Source organism: Pituophis catenifer, unplaced genomic scaffold, assembly GCF_029215685.1.
Source record: "Pituophis catenifer annectens isolate HBS135680 unplaced genomic scaffold, rPitCat1.0.hap2 SCAF_8, whole genome shotgun sequence".
NCBI classification, from domain to species: Eukaryota; Metazoa; Chordata; class Lepidosauria; order Squamata; family Colubridae; genus Pituophis; species Pituophis catenifer.
In genome coordinates this window covers 10,590,036-10,607,218 of record NW_027256888.1, presented here as the reverse complement: position 1 = coordinate 10,607,218, position 17,183 = coordinate 10,590,036, and the positions used below count along the sequence as shown (strand labels likewise).

Sequence of the window (17,183 nt, the reverse complement as noted above, 5' to 3'; positions counted from 1 at the left end):
GATGGGTGGATGGATGGATGGACAGATGATAGAGATAGATAGATAGATAGATAGATAGATAGATAGATAGATAGATAGATAGATAGATGATAGATAAATAGATGATAGATATGATGAGAGAGAGAGATGGGTGGATGGATGGATGGATGGATGGACAGATGATAGAGATAGATAGAGATAGATAGATGATAGATTGATAGATACAATGATAGATAGAGAGATGATAGAGAGATGATAGATAGATAAGATGATAGAGATAGATGATAGATAGATATGATAGATACGATAGATATAGATAGATAGATGATAGATAGATATGATGATAGATGATAGATAGACATGATGATAGATAGATATGATAGATAGATAGACTGACAGATGATAGAGATAGATAGATAGATAGATAGATAGATAGATAGATAGATAGATAGATAGATAGATAGATATTGCAGTATGTATATGTATGTGAATGATACACACACATACACTCAGGCTTCCACCCTTCCAAGGTCGGTAAAATGAGGACCCCGATTGTTGTGGGCGTTATGCTGACTGCTTAGAGAGTGCTGTAAAGCCCTGTGAAGCTGTATATCAGTTATTACTGATATTGCTATTGTACAGCATTCTGGATTTAAAGGGCAATGTGTGATTACAAGAGGGCAGAGTCATATCTTAATTCCATCTTTTTGTGAGATTCTCTGCCAGCTACATACTCACAGAAAGATATAACTGCTTTAAGATGCTCTTGACATGCTACACGCATAACCATTCAATCACATTCTGCCCTTCGAATCCCAATTTCTGCCCATTTAAGGGTGTTGATCAAGGCGAGAATTTCTTGGGAAGAACACCTGAAGACGCAAATATCAGATGATTTTACCAGGGGTGGGTTCCACTTACCTTTACTACCGGTTCACAGCGGGAGCGCACATGCGCTTCTGCACATGCACACATCACCCATGATGACGTCGTGGCGGGTGGGCGGAGCCTCCCACCGGTTTTACTACCGGTTCTATAGAACCGGACCAAACCGGGAGCATCCCACCACTGGATCTTTACGGTTCCCTTCAGTTGGCATCTTGCCTCGTGCACGGTGTAGAAATGTCTGACATTGCACAATTCACTCCAAATGGAAGTTTAGTGAAATCTGGATACGCAATCATCCGAGTGCCTCCCAGCTTCCCTGATCTTTGGTGCTGGACAAGCCAATATTTACAATTGTCACTGGCTTCAGAGCCAGGCTCTTTCCTCATAGAGGCAGGATGTCATGGGTTTCCATTGCCAAAAGGGACAGCTGAACCACTTTATAATAACAAATGATGTTGAAGGCTGAAGCTTATTCTTGGCACTGGATATTAGAAACTTGAAAGCAATATTGGCCCCACATTTACATCTGTGTTCTAGAAATTTCTAATCCGAGAGTTGACTCTCAAAGTAAGAAAAGCGGGGGGAAAGGATGGGGACATTTAAATCAAATTATCCTACAGAGTGGAAACATTTAAACATGATAACGGCCTGTATGATACCTGGGTGATTGTGCACGCAATTACTTTTTGCCTCTGTCACACGGGTGTAAAACCCATCAGATCAATGTCGAAGTATATAGGGCAGCAATTTGATTTGGACACTGAAGCCTCTCCAAAACTCTATAAAATCGGGATAACATCTATTCCATAACAACTGTGAAATAAGCCTCTTCAAAGGAACTCCCACTCATGCGATTTTAAAAGGACAGCACAGAGATTTTGTTTTTGCAATAGTGTAAAGAAAATAATTCATGCGTGAAGGGATTCATTTAGATCTGGGATCAGCAACCTGCGGCTCTGGAGCCGCATGTGGCTCTTTCCTCCCTCTACTGCGGCTCCCTGTTGCTGGTCGGCTCCACAATTAATAGGGCTTTCGGTTAGGACAGGTTGAGGAAAAAGGATGCCGTGTTAGGAGGAAACTATGACGGGGGAACCGGACTTCCGGTCGGCTCCAGAATTGAACGGGGGCTTCCGGTTAGGACCTTTTTGGCTCTTTGAGTGTTTAAGGTTGCCGACCACTGACTTAGATGATTCCAGCAGGAATCAGAAGATATGCGCTAGATAGCAGAGAGCTGGGTAAAAATTCTGAGGCAACTTTAGAAACCCTTTCCAGCTTCATTCAACAATTTGTTTAAGCAGTTGTCTAATACTTTTATTTGTAATGCTTTTAGGCATGAGCGGTATACAAAATTTCTAGATCTGTAAATATCCACCTGACCACTAGGTGGCAGCAAAGAAACACAAGAAGCCATAACACTTTCCTAACAATAATAGTAAAATAGCCAATGACAGTAATAAGAAAGTAAACAATGTCTTTGATCCCATCTGAGGCCACGGAGCTTGTTATGCCAATTTAGAAACGTTTCTACCCCATATTTTTAAGGCATGCCAAAAAGCTAAAACCTTCATGACGTGTTTCAATCCCTAGTTTATTCATCTTTATTCTGCTTTGTATTTGTTTATACTGTATATTTGTCTTTAAATGAGGACCTAGATTGTTGGGGGCAATATGCTATTTAGTATACTGTCTTTAGTATACGTCCAGAGTCCTCGGAGAGTGGGCGGCATAGAAATATGAATAATAAAATAAATAAATAAATAAAAAAATAAAGTGTTCATTTTTTTAAAAAAAGAGGCAGACTGGTTGCCACAGGTGTGGTGAGGCAGATCGGAAAAGTTAATATGGCGCCCATAGCTGTTTGATGGAATCTCTGCCTCAGTGGTGAAATCCAAATTTTTTTACTACCAGTTCTGTGGGCGTGGCTTGGTGGGCATGGCAGGGGAAGGATACTGCAAAATCTCCATTCCCTCCCCACTCTGGGGCCAGCCAGAGGTGGTATTTGCCGGTTCTCTGAACTACTCAAAATTTCCGCTACCGGTTCTCCAGAACCTGTCAGAACCTGCTGGATTTCACCCCTGCGCCGCCTCTTTTTCAGGCAACACACAGACACACACACAACTTGCAGTGGTGGGATTCAAATAATTTAATAACCGGTTCTCTGCCCTACTGACCAGCTGGGTGGGCGTGACCATGGTGGGTGTGGCCAGGGGATGTAACAGGCAGCACTCCGCCTCCAACACCCCCCGGGAGCAAAAATGGGCCATGGGGAGGCGCATCGACCCTCTGTGCCCCATTTTGGGCCTAGTAGGCCTCCCTGCAGCCTCTTGGGAGCAAAAATAGGCTGCGGAGGACTCCTGGAAGGGGCGGGGTGGGGAGGGACAGGGAGGGGAGGGGCCAGACAGCAATTTAACAACAGGTTTGACTGAACCAGCTGAATGTCACCACTGCTCTAACGGAATGGGGTTTTGAATATATGGGTGTGGGAACTGTAGTATAAGATCCACCTCTGCTGTCTTTTAACTGGAATTATAATTTAGAACCCCAAACAGGGACTGTAACAGGGACACTAAAGAATCTGAGCCTTTCATGCTTCCTGTTGATACAATAATGGGGGGAAATGGGTACACCACTTGATCCTCCAACCTAACATACCTCTCTCGATTATCATTAAATTTAAATTAAGACTATAGTTTTGGATTCCGAAAGATCTCCTGTACGGAGAATTAGTGCAGGGAGAGAGCCCAGAGGGAGACCACAGCTGCGATATAAGGATATCTGCAAGAGGGACCCAAAGGCCCTGGGAATGGACATTAACAACTGGGAAACCTTGACCTCCGATCGTTCAGCTTGGAGGCTAAAGATGCAGCATGGCCTTCTCCAATTCGAAGAGACACTGGTTCGGCAGGCTGAGGCAAAGAGGCAGTCCTGGAACCAGCGAAATCTGGAGGCTGGACAGGGGACAGAATGTATCTGCCCTCAGTGTGGAAAGGATTGCCACTCTCGAATTGGCCTTTTTAGTCACACTAGATGCTGTTTTAGGACATCTTTTCAGAGCACGATACCATAGTCTCTTGAGACTGAAGGATGCCAATGAATGAATGAGTTTTGTTAATCTTCGGCCAGATTGCACGGATTTCTAAAACCACTATGAAGTCTTTCCTTCACATTTTTTGTTCCAGATGAAGGAAAAGCAGGTTAGCTTCTTAATTTTAAAATCATTAACCTGGAAGGAACCTACGGAGCCCTGCAGGACACCCACACAGAACAATGTGCTATGATTTTCCTTTTTCTCCAGCTCTGCTTTCTCAGCTGCTGTGCTCTTCCTTCTCCTCATTCAGAAATCAGCAATTCCTCAAGGTACATAAACAAGTGCAAACCTAAAATGCATTGTTTTGGACAATGCTTTCCAGAGGTGATACTTAGAGACATTAATACGTTAGTCAACCCTCATCAGAAGGAGGAGCAGGAGGAGGAGGAGGAGTGTAGGCCTTACCTTGTCAGCAAGGAAGGGCAGGTGGTTACCGTGGCAATCCCAGCCAGTTTCCTGCAAGATATCTGGGGTCTGTCGCCTGGTTTGCCTGGAAATGCTGAGGTGAACCTGCTTCCTGCTAGCCTGAATATTGACACACAGGGAGAAATAGTTACTTGACTGCATAACCAAATTTTCAATTTTCAGACACATTCACAAAATGGCTGCGCTCGTACCAGATTGATTTTAAACAGATTTAAGAAAATGCCTTCTGGATACATTATAAAGTTTTATTTGAAGGGCTGCCACAGAGAGGAAGGGGGGGGGGGCGCGGTCAAGCTATTTTCCAAAGCACCCTAAGATCTGATTCCATAATGGATGGGAATTGATGAAGGGGAGATTCAACCTAGAAATAAGGAGAAATTTTCTGACAGTGAGAGCACTCAACCAATGGAACAGAAGTTGCCTTCGGAAGTTGTGGGAGCTTCACCACTGGAAGCGTTCAAGAAAAGACTGGACTGCCATCTGTCAGAAATGGTGTAGGGTCTCCTGCTTGGGAGGGGGGTTGGACTAGAACAAGGGTCTGCAAAACCCCTGAGAGTCATTTGGACCCGTTTCCCACAGAAAAGAAAACACCGGGAGCCACAAAACCCTCCCCGTGCCTGACTATTTCTTGAGCGGCCACAAAACTAGCATATGTAGTTGAATTAAACATTCTGTTTTCTTCTGAAACTTTTCTTTTCTTGGATTTATCCATGGTTGGCCTACTGGGGATTGAAAAACTCAACAAATCGCGTGCCGGTGGGTGTTGCACATTGTCGGTTGTGACACATATTTTGAGTGACAGAGAGCCGCAGCAGAAGTGTTAGTTAGTTAGTTTATTATTATATTTATATACCGCCCCCTCTCCCGAGGGATTCGGGGCGGTGAACAGCCAGCAAATAAAATACACAGATACAAAATTTAAAACAATATTAAAATCCAATGAAATCAATTTGGCCCAGAGTTAAAAACCCTATATTAAAACCCCTAATTTTTTAAAACAATTCTTTTTAAAAAGAGTAGGTCAGGCCAGCCTGACTTGATGAAACAAAAACGTCTTTAGGGCAAAAAGGGTGAAAGAGCCACATGCAGCTCGAGAGCCGCAGGTTGCTGACCCCTGAACTAGATGACCTACAAAGTCCCTTCCAACTCTGTTCATCTGTTAAAGTTGTGGCAACAATAAAAACAGGGCAGATTCTCCCCCTTTTCTCTGCAGACACGGTGGTTTGCATTCTTTGTCTCAAACAAACGTTAACCCCATTTCTCAGATGTGTTCTGACTGAGGAAGCTCTTTCAACCTACTTGTATTAATTGGGCTGCGCTTTCTGGACTTCCGTGCTGTAAGTCGTGCCCGTTAATGGCTAAAACCTTATCGTCCTCTCGAAGTTCCCCGTCACGGGCAGCCAGGCCTCCTTCCAGCATTTTGAACACAAAGACTCCGTCCTCGTTGGCTTTACTGATTAACTTGATGCCCAGCTGTTGCTCTGGGTTACTTTTGTTCAGAACAATGTGCAAATTCTCATCCCTGTGGCAGGGAACGTAAAGTCCAGAATTCCCACACTGGTACCTTTGCTCCCTGAGCACAGTGAGACGGAGGACTTGACAAGGTTGACTCAGGACGAACAAGGCATAGCTGTGGGGTACGTTTCTGATATCTATGCCGTTGACCTGGAAGACAGAACTGTGGGTCAGTCATATCTAACTAGACATAAGAACAGTTTTTTCCTGAACGCCATCACTCTGATAAACAAAGAATTCCCTCAACACTGTCAAACTATTCACATTAGTCTGCACTACTATTACTATTAGTCTTCTCATCGTTCCTATCACCCATCTCCTCCCACTGCATGACTGTAACTTTGTTGCTTGTATCCTTACGATTTATATTGATATTGTTTCCTAGTATGATTTAATTGCTTATTTGTACCCTATGACTATCACTAAGTGTTTTACCTTATGATTCTTGACGAATGTATCTTGTCTTTGTATGTACACTGAGAGTGTATGCACCAAAGACAAATTCCTTGTGTGTCCACTCACACTTGGCCAATAAAGAATTCTATTCTATTCTGTTCTATTCTGTTCTGTTCTATGACTGTCATTAAGTGTTTTACCTTATGATTCTTGACGAATGTATCTTGTCTTTGTATGTACACTGAGAGTGTATGCACCAAAGACAAATTCCTTGTGTGTCCACTCACACTTGACCAATAAAGAATTCTATTCTATTCTGTTCTATTCTGTTCTGTTCTGTTCTATGACTGTCATTAAGTGTTTTACCTTATGATTCTTGATGAATGTATCTTGTCTTTGTATGTACACTGAGAGTGTATGCACCAAAGACAAATTCCTTGTGTGTCCACTCACACTTGGCCAATAAAGAATTCTATTCTATTCTGTTCTGTTCTGTTCTGTTCTGTTCTGTTCTGTTCTATGACTGTCATTAAGTGTTTTACCTTATGATTCTTGACGAATGTATCTTGTCTTTGTATGTACACTGAGAGTGTATGCACCAAAGACAAATTCCTTGTGTGTCCACTCACACTTGACCAATAAAGAATTCTATTCTATTCTGTTCTATTCTGTTCTGTTCTGTTCTGTTCTGTTCTATGACTGTCATTAAGTGTTTTACCTTATGATTCTTGACGAATGTATCTTGTCTTTGTATGTACACTGAGAGTGTATGCACCAAAGACAAATTCCTTGTGTGTCCAATCACACTTGGCCAATAAAGAATTCTATTCTATTCTATTCTATTCTATTCTATTCTATTCTATTCTATTCTATTCTATTCTATTCTATTCTATTCTATTCTATTTTATTCTATTCTATTCGAACAGTGTCTGGGCACAGTTTTAAGTAAAGTACAACAATAATCATAATAGTAATCATAATAAACATATCAATATTAATCACAAAGTAATAATACAATTAGTTTATCCTTCTTGCAACATTTTCAATGAATTTTTTTTTATTATTATCCTTCTAATCTTTTTAGTTTCTAACCTCTGTTTCTGTTAGATAGCCATTGGTAAAACAAATCCCATGTTAAAGAGTATTTGTTTCTTCCTTTTTTCTTTTCTTTTAAATGTTAATCTATCTATCGTGGATGACTTTTTGTGGCAGTGATAGCTTCCACCACAATGCACCCTCCTCTCTTAAACACCCCTCCCTCACAACTTTCTTGTGAGAAAAAGGCTGGTTTTTTATTTTATTTGTTTACTCGTCAAACGAAAATGACAAATTCAAATATTAGTATTTTTAAATATTAGGTAAAGTATTAAAATGTAACAGAGACAAAAGGCATGTTAGTGCAGTTATGCCCGCCTCCTTAAGGACCTCTTAAAGTTCACAGAGGTTAAATTAGAATTAAAACTGGGGACGTTAATGGCTGGGACAAGTGAATTCCAGACTTTGACAGCTCTGTAACAAAAATCATTTTTTTAACAATTTTTATTTTCCTTAGACAAGTCCAGCAGTTCCTTGCTTATCATACTCTGAATTTACTGCCGGTCTGCAGGAACGCTGTTTTCTGTCCCATTTCTTCTCTAGAATCGATATCTATCCATATGTAATGGCTCAACTCAGCGTTATTTGGATTAAAATGGGAACTGCTTACCAGTCTTCTAAATTTAAATAAAAGGCACTCGGAGTGCTTCTTTTGGTTTCCAGACAGAACATCTAGTTGAACTGATATCTGAGTGGGTGGGTGTTACCTTGCAGAAAGTCTTGGGTTTAAATGTTCGGGAAGTCACATAGCGTTGAAATGGCTCCCAACCAAAACATTTCAGACCCATGATTTGTTTAAGCTGTTTTTATATGTTTTGCTAGGATATTTGCCCCTACCTCTGCTAGTGCTTCCAAGGCTATTAAGAAAAAATAAATAAAAGATCTAGCGATACTGTTTCATGGTAGAGCAATTAACTCTCTAAGAAGGTTCTGTCAAACATAACTTTTCCCCAGCAAGTAAAATTATTCTACTCTGCGATTAAAAAAAAAAAAAAAGATGTAAAGAAGCTTCAGCAATAATGTTGGAGACAGAGATAGATGGAGTATTTCTAAAGCTCCTAATCCTAAAGAAATCCGTTCATGTTTCAGTGCAGGGGTGGGTTCTACTTACCTTTACTACCGGTTTGTAGTGGGACCGCGCGCGCGCGCGCGCCAGCTTTACTCTCACACACACACGTGCTCTTCTGCACATGCACAGAAGCATTTTGATGACATTGGGGTCGGTGGGCGGAGCCTCCCGCCGGTTTTAGTACCGGTTCTATAGAACCGGTGCGAACCGGGGGCAACCCACCACTGTTTCAGTGCTAGAAAATGGGTTTATTCTTCCGTACAGGTAATCCTTGTCTTATGACCACAATTGAGCCCAAAATGCCCATTGTTAAGTGAGACATTTGTTAAGTGACTTTTCCTCCTTTTGCGACCTTTCTTGCCACAGTTGTTAACTGAATCACTGCAGTTGATAAGTTAGTAACCTGGCTGTTAAGTGTTAGCACTTCAACCTGCATTTACTCTAGTGCTGACATATGAAGGAGAAAAGGGGGCAGCTGGCAAGAGGACGCTTGACTTCTCACCTACTTATTTTCCTTGAAGATAATATCCCCTCGGAAATGAGATGGGAGGGGGGACATTCCTAGGAGCTGAAGTAATAGATATGGGGAGAGTGATTTGGAAGAGGGCCAATGAGACGCAGAGAATTGGGGAACGGAAAGGGAAGGTTTGGGTTCAGGAAGTCAAAGTTGGCTACGCCACAATTGGGGACAGGTTGTCGTGCTTAATAAAATAAAAGGAAATGCAATTTATTTTATCTGCGACGACATCGAAACCTGACATTAAGTGAATCTGGCTTCCCCATTGACTTCGCTTGTCAGAAGGATGCAAAAAGGGATCATGTGACCTTGGGACACAGTAAGTGCCAGCAGGGTTAAATAAGGGCTCACTTTAGTACATTTTAGGCCTGATTCTATGCTGTAAGCCAGGGGTGGGCAACTGTGGCCCTTTTACAACCTGTGGACTTCAATTCCCAGAATTCCTGAGACAGCTTGGCTGTCTCAGGAATTCTGGGAGTTGAAGTCCAAAGGTTGTAAAAGGGCCACAGTTGCCCACCCCTGCTGTAAGCACATCATGTGGGAGTGTGAAATATTCAGACAGCATGTAGAAGGCAACAAAAGGAGACATGAAATTCAAATAAGCTGTCATTCGGAACTTTGCACGTTGTATTGGGGATGTCCAGTTTAATAAAAAGAAGGAATGGTGGGGCAACATGATAGCAGGGTTCCAATATCTACGGGGGTGCCACAAAAGAAGAGGGGGTCAACCTATTCTCTAAAGCACCAGAAGGCAAAACAAGAAACCCATGGGTGGAAACTAACCAAGGAGAGAATCTGGCTAGAACTAAGGAGAAATTTCCTGACAGTGAGAACAATTAATCAGCGGAACGACTTGCCCCCAGAAATTGTGGGTGCTCCAACACTGGATGTTTTTAAGAAGAGATTGGACAGCGATCTTCCTGAAATGGCGAACATTTTTGGCACCGAGTGCCCATATCAGAACAGGTGTATATGTGTGCGCATGCGTGCGCCGCAGTACCAGAAACCCAAAGACTAGCTGGATGGCGCATGTATGCCTGTTTTTTGGCCATTTTTTTGGCCGTTTTTAGGTCCAAAGAACGGCCTGAAAATGGCCCAAAAACAGGCCCAAAAAAGGGCCTGCAAATGGCCCAAAAATGGCCTGAAAACAGCCTGAAAACGGCCCGGAAAACAGCCCAAACAGCCCAAAATGGCCTGCAAATGGCCCGAAAAATGACCTGAAAACGGCCCCCAAAACAGCCTGGAAACAGCCTGGAAAACAGCCTGAAAATGGCCCCAAAATGACCCCAAAAACAGCCAAAACAGCCCAAAAAAGGGCCTGCAAATGGCCCAAAAATGGCCTGAAAACAGCCTGGAAAACAGCCCAAACAGCCCAAAATGGCCTGCAAATGGCTCGAAAAATGACCTGAAAACGGCCCCCAAAACAGCCTGGAAACAGCCTGGAAAATGGCCTGAAAACAGCCCAGAAAACGGCCCGGAAAACTGTCTCGCACTCGGTGCCAAAAAGGTTCGCCATTTCAGGCAGAAAGTGACATGTGACCATTTTTCACGCTCACGACCATTGCAGCCTCCCCACGGTCACATCACGTGATCAATATTTGGAGGCTTGGCAACTGGTTCCTATTTATGATGGTTGCAGTGTCCCGGGGTCATGTGATCCCCTTTTGCGACCGTCTGACAAGAATTAGAAACTCTGATTAGAAACCCTTCTTGGAAGCTGGGCCTAGGCCCCTTCAAACCCAGGGGTGGGCTGCTGGAGGTTCGCAGGAGTTCGGGAGAAAATCTAGCTAAGATTCTGTGCAGTTTGGAGAACCCCCAAATCCCATTCCTGGCTGGCCCTGCCCACCTCGCCCCTCCCCTCCCAGGAGTCCCCACGCGGCCTGTTTTGGATGCAGATAAGTGCAGGGTGCGTGTGGAAGCTCGGGGAGGACGAAAAACAGACCTACCGGAAGTTCGGGAAGGGCCTCCGGAGCCTGGGGAGGCCGTTTTCGCCCTCCCGGAGGCTCGAGGAAAGCCTCCAGAGCCCGGGGAGGGCAAAAACGCCCCCCCCCCCGCCGTGGTGCAGGAGGCCGACTAGGCCACGCCCACCATGGCCACACCCACCCAGCAACCGGGCAGAGAACCCCTTGCTAAAATTTTTGAAGCCCACCCCTGTTCAAACCCCTTTTATTCCCCTGCTCAATTCTCTGAACGTTTACCTTCAGGATCATATCTCCCGGCAGTAGCCTTCCATCTTTGAAAATGATGCCGTCTCGATAAATGTGTTGAATGATGACGTGAATCAAAGGCGTTTCGCTGCCCCCCACTACTCTAATGGCAAGAGCTTCGTGGGGGTTCCTGCGGTTGACCTTAATGCTGGCGATTTCACCATCTGGAATGAGATGATATAACCTTGGAGCGGCTGAAACAAATGCAGAAAAGGGTTGGATGTGAAATGAATGGGTTTTGTTCTTTTTTTTTTTTAAACGCAAGAACACAAAACATGACGCACTTCCACAGTTCTTAAGAGTTACAATTTGAGAGGTCTGGTCCTTATTAAAAAGGAATCAGAGATGCCCAGTGACTTTTTGCTAAAAGCTGAAAGTTATCGTTGTACGTTTAACATCAACTCTTTCATCTGTTATGTACAGGTAGTCCTCGACTTACCACCACAATGGAACCTAAACTTTCTGTTGCTAAGGGAGACAGTTGTTAAGTGAGTTTGCTCCATTTAACGACCTTTCTTGCCACCATTGTTAAGTGAATCACTGCTTTTATTAAGCTTAAGTTATTAACTTAATGAATTTGCTACAGTTGTTAAGTTAGCAACTTAAGGTTGTTAAGTGAATCTGGCTTGCCCATTGATTTTGCTTGTCAGAAAGTTGCAAAAGGTGATCACATGACCCCAGGACACTGCAACCGTCAGTTTACCGAGCTTCTGAATTTTGATCATGTGACCAGGAGGATGCGGCAACAGTCATAGTTATGAAAAACGGTCATAAGCCACTTTTTTCAGTGCTATCGTAACTTCAAACAGTCACTAAATGAAGGCCATATGTCGAGAACCACCTGTACTATGACATAAAGAACCTGTTGTGGTTCTCCAGCAGCCTGCAGAGCTGGCAGCGGAGTCGGACAGCGATGAGACTGAGGAAGAACATGGGCCAGTCCTGGAGGCTGGGGAAGGCCCAGATGAGGGCTCTGCGTCGGAGGCAGAGATGGGGCTAGGGCCATCTGGGAGTGAGGTGTGGACTCCGGAGCCTCCAGAGGCTGACAGTAGAGAGGCAGAGGAACAGGAGGAGCCTGTTCCTAGTGCACGTATGAGAAGAGCTGCCAGAAGGCAGGAGCAGCTAAAGCAGAGAGGATGACTCAGGAGTAAGGCCAAGAGATGATTGGCCCCTCCCATAAGGCTTAAAAGACCAGCAACGGCTCTTGGGCTCTTTGTCGGAAAACAACGTTGATAGTCTTGCTGCACTTCTCTCTTATCGGCGTCTTCTGCTTCTGAACTTTTGCCAAGAGAAGCCTTTGGCAGTTTGCCTAATTATACCAAGGTTGGTGATTAGACTGAAGAATTTGTGTTATGAAGAATTTGTTTTCATTTAGTTTGGACTACGCTGAGAATGAGTTAATTCTCAGCTGTTCTAATAAAGTCTGTTTGATTTGGAACTGTTTGCATCGATTACTACCTACTTGGGCCTGGGTCACAACAGAACCTTCATGTTCAAACAATGGGGCACAGCACAACTATATTCCAACAGCGGTTGTTTTAATATTTATTTTTGTATTGATTTAATGTAGAAAAAAGGAGAGAAAAAAAAAAGAAATATACGAAAACCAATAGAAAAATGAAACACTGTACTGTAAACTCCATGCATTACATAAAATCAATAATTCTCCCTAGTTTTTTGCTACTCGGGGTAGGAAAAGCCTTCGCAATGCATCTGGATGAAAATGCAGATCCTGCTAGGGGGTTCAAGATGCTGCATGTATGATTCAGTTCTTACATAAATAACGAAGGCTTTTCACGATCCAATTCAAAATAGCAATAGTACGTAGAGTTATGTACCGCTTCACAGTGCTTTAAAGCCCTCTCAAAGCGGTTTACAGTGTCAGCCTATTGCCCCCAACAATCTGGTTCTCATGTTACCGACCTCAGAAGGATGGAAGGATGAGTCAACCTTGAGCCGGTGAGAATCGAACTGCTGGCAGTCGGGCAGAGTTAGCCTGCAATACTTCATCCTAACCACTGCGCCACCGCTCCACTTATCAGTACCGTAATTTCAGTGCAGCCATTCTGACATTTGGCTATGAAACTATGCTACCGTGGCTGACAAAAGAGTTTCTTAATCAGTGCCAGAGTCAGTCTTAAGCCCACGATTCTATTCATAGCATCCTTATCTACCTGAATCTGGTATTCTAAATCTCATTTATTGCTTTTTAATCTTGTTGCCAGAGTTTTCCAGCGAAGCAACATCCTCCTGGCTGCTGCTTATTTTCCATGGCCTCTTTAAACTTCCATTGCTTATGTGGGAATAAACTGCAAATGCCACCCGAGATAGAGAGAGTTTTTCTTCCCTTGATGTTTCTAATCTTACTTTATACTTTTTTCGTGTTTACACATGTTTGTGTTTTTTTTTCCAGGAAGGATGTGAGATGGCTGGCTGTGTCGACAATGACAAAAAAAAATGTCAGGGTTTGTGCAGTCTACAAACATGATTTGGAAAAGGTACTTCTGATTCACACAAGCACAGAGTCTCTATGCTTGTGATGGGATTCAGCCGGTTCGGGCGAGTTTGGGCGAACCGGTAGTTATATGGCTGGCTGGTTCCACCCCTTCCTGCCCTTTCCCTTCCAGGAGTCCCCAGGGGCCCAATTTTGCTCCCAGGTAAGTGCAGGGAGGCCTCCTAGGCCCAGAATGGGGTACAGGGATGTTTGTGGGCCCCCCCATGGCCCGTTTTCGTTCCCAGAAGGCTTCAGGGAGGCCTCCTAGGCCCAAAACAGGCCACGGGGGGGGGGGGCAGCACCCCCCCGCATCCCATTTTTGCTCCCAGGGGGGTGCAGGAGGCTGATTGCTGCCTGTCACACCCCCTGGCCATGCCCAACATGGCCACGCTCACCCACTCATTAGGGCAGAGAACCAGTTGTTAAATTATTTGAATCCTACCACTAGTCTATATGCAGTTGTTTATTCTATTTGTATCCCATCCTTGTTATTTATACAAATAACTGAACATGGCGAACATATCCAATACACCTTCCCTTCTCCTATTTTTCCCATAACAACAACCCTGTGAGATAGACTGGGCGGAGAAAGAGAGAGAGAGAGTGACTGGCCCAAAGTCACCCAGCTGGCTTTCATGGCTAAGGCAAGACTTTTTTTTTTTTTTTTTTTAATTTGATTTATATGCCGCCCTTCTCCGAAGACTCAGGGTGGCTTACAATGTGCTCAGCAATAGCCTTCATCCTTTTGTATATTTATACAAAGTCAGCTTATTGCCCCCACAAACTGGGTCCTCATTTCACCTACCTTAGAAAGGATGGAAGGCTGAGTCAACCTTGAGCCTTGGCGAGATTCGAACCCTGCGGTAATTGCAGGCAGCTGGTCTTAAGCAGCTTAATAACAGGGTGCCTTAAACCCTTGTACTACCATGACTTGAACTCATGGTCTCCTGCTTTCTGGTGCCTTCACCACTAGACCAAACTGGCTATCCTAGTCGTGAAATTTATCACGACGTGGTTTTGAATTTTCTTTTTTCTTAATTATATTTGGCCAATTAAAAAATCTTTTCAAAACTACCAATACCTTCAAACCAGTGGTGGGTTGCCCCCGGTTCGCACCGGTTCTATAGAACCGGTAGTAAAACCAGCGGGAGGCTCCGCCCACCAACCCCGACGTCATCAAAACGCTTCTGCACTGCGAACCGGTAGTAAAGGTTAAGTAGAACCCACCCCTGCTTCAAACATTCTGAGGCCAAGCTTAGAATTTGTAGTATTTTACTTGGATTTTGTACCCCACTACCATCACCTCAAATCCTTACTTGAAGGCAGATTACTTACAAAGTGGTTGTAGTAATGGTTTGCCATTACATAGAAGAGTGGTTTGCCAACTTGCTAATGGATCGGGCTAATGGATCGGGATTAACCTTGCTCTTTTTGAACGTGGAATTTTGCTATTTTCATTTTTTATATATTCCGCTGATGTACTTGTTTTCACTCCACCCCACCCAAAAAAAAAAAAAAAAAATAGTTTGCAAGAATTGCTTGAACGTTGCTCTTCTTTCACTTGAGTAGGAAAAAGCATTAAATGTATATTTTCGTTTTGTTTTATTTTATTAGTTCCAGAGATTTTTTTAAAAATATCTCTCTCGGAGAACTATGATAGGCTAAAAATTTATTTATAGCTTTAATTAAAAATAAAATAGCTCACCAATTACACCCATTCTTTTTTTCTGTCCCTTTGCTTTGTAAAAACAAGCTAAGTCAATGGCTAATATTGCTCAGCAGAAACCCTATAAGATTTCTTCACTTATCTAGGTATTTATGTTCTTATCACAAACTCATCTTGCCTGCTTGACTAACATTGCCTGTTTACAGAGTTTTGCCATATTAGGACAGCAAACTACAAACCTTATTCAGAATTAAAACTACCAGGCCAGGGGTGGGATTCAAAAATTTTAGCAACCGGTTCTCTGGGTGGGCGTGGTCATAGTGGGCGTGGCCTACTCGGCCTCCTGCACCACAACGGGGGGGGGGCATTTTTGCCCTCCGCAAGCTCCAGAGGCTTTCCTTGAGCTTCCGGGAAGGTAAAAATGGCCTCCCTGGTCTCCGGAGGCCCTCCGGAGGCCGGAAACGGGCCTGTTTCCAGACTTCCGGAACTTCTGGGAGGCCTGTTTTTTGGCCTCCCCAGGCTCCGGAGGCTTTCCTCGAGCCTCCAGGAGGACGAAACCGGCCACCTGCAAGCTCTGGAGGCCCTCCAGAAGCAGGAAACAGGCCCATTTCCAGACTTACAGAACTTCCAGGAGGCCCGTTTTATGCTCTCCCAGAGCCTCCGTGTGGGCACTACACTTACCTGGCATCCAAAACGAGCCACATGGAGACTCCTGGGAGGGGCGGCGTGGGCAGGGCCAGCCAGTCCTTGCAACTACTTGTTCTGTCCCCAACCCCACACACACACACCAACAGACGTTCAAGAGTTAAAGACCAAACCAGCCGGCAAAATCCTTTTCCTTATGATAACGGAACTTGGCAACAACCTAGTGGCTGCCTGCCAAGAGTTTATTATTTACAAAGAGGAGAGATAACTTCTCCCCACTTCTGATACATCAAAAGAAACAGCTCAATAATTACAGAGTCAATCAAATCCAGAGATAATTCAGCAAAAGTCCGGCAATGCAGAATGGCGTGGAAGCTTTCAGCTTTGTTCGTCACAAGGTTTGACTGGCCACCACGCTCCCTTTTATATCCTGTGGGGTGTGGTCCAGTGACTCAGACTAATCTCGGGCACGCCTTTTCTTCTGTTGCGCGCGCTTATCTCTGCGACACTGGCATGGATCCAGCCAAGACTCATTACCCTCATCACTGTCCATCTGTGGCTGCGTGGACGTGCTTGGCCCCGGCCTTATCTCTTGCCCTTCGGCGGACACCAAAGGCATTGCCAGAGAGGCGGGTCCTGGAGAGGGAGGCCTTGCCAACTCCTCTCCTTCACTCTCGGAGTCCTCTCCTGCCGTTGACACAGGCTCAGGTAATGGAGCCACAACACTACTGGTTCGGCGAACCAGATGTAAAATTCCAACTGCTGAATTCCAACCCCTATATCAGGCCTTGTCTGGGGCCCTGTAGTTTGCCGAGTCCCTAAAATAAACCATCAGCTTTCTTCGAATTTTGATTCTCATTTTTCATCATCCTTTTTGGTTTATGCTCCTCATTCACGTATTCTTATCACTTGTGTTTTTTAAAAAAGAAGGAAAAGAAATTGTACAGTTCCAATGAAATAAGTGTGATGTCTCAGTGATTCTAGAAGACCACTTACAGGGAAGAAAAATGATGACAAAGAATTATTGCAGTGCTCATTCTTAACTCATTCTTGTTTTCACTGGGATCTTCTCAGCTCAGTTGGTCCATCCCAGTGGATTTAGACTAGCTCCCCTGGTTTGTTGGTTTGAAATATTCATTACCTAATTATTATCTGAAAGATCTCGTGGTAGTTCCATAACATGGCAGGAAAAGCCTTC

The 17,183-nt window shown here is 44.0% G+C and overlaps 1 protein-coding gene across 1 annotated transcript in view; it reads right to left on the bottom strand.

Moving 5' to 3' along the window:
* The window catches only part of LNX1 (ligand of numb-protein X 1), a 103,104-nt gene that overhangs the window by 34,070 nt on the left and 51,851 nt on the right, over positions 1-17,183 (bottom strand). Inside the window, exons 4-7 of the mRNA XM_070948543.1 lie at positions 11,172-11,374; positions 5,681-6,046; positions 4,361-4,480; positions 3,313-3,316 (exon numbers count right to left, since the gene is read on the bottom strand). Of these exons, the coding sequence (XP_070804644.1) occupies positions 3,313-3,316; positions 4,361-4,480; positions 5,681-6,046; positions 11,172-11,374 (693 nt within the window). The remainder of the gene's footprint in view (positions 1-3,312; positions 3,317-4,360; positions 4,481-5,680; positions 6,047-11,171; positions 11,375-17,183) is intronic.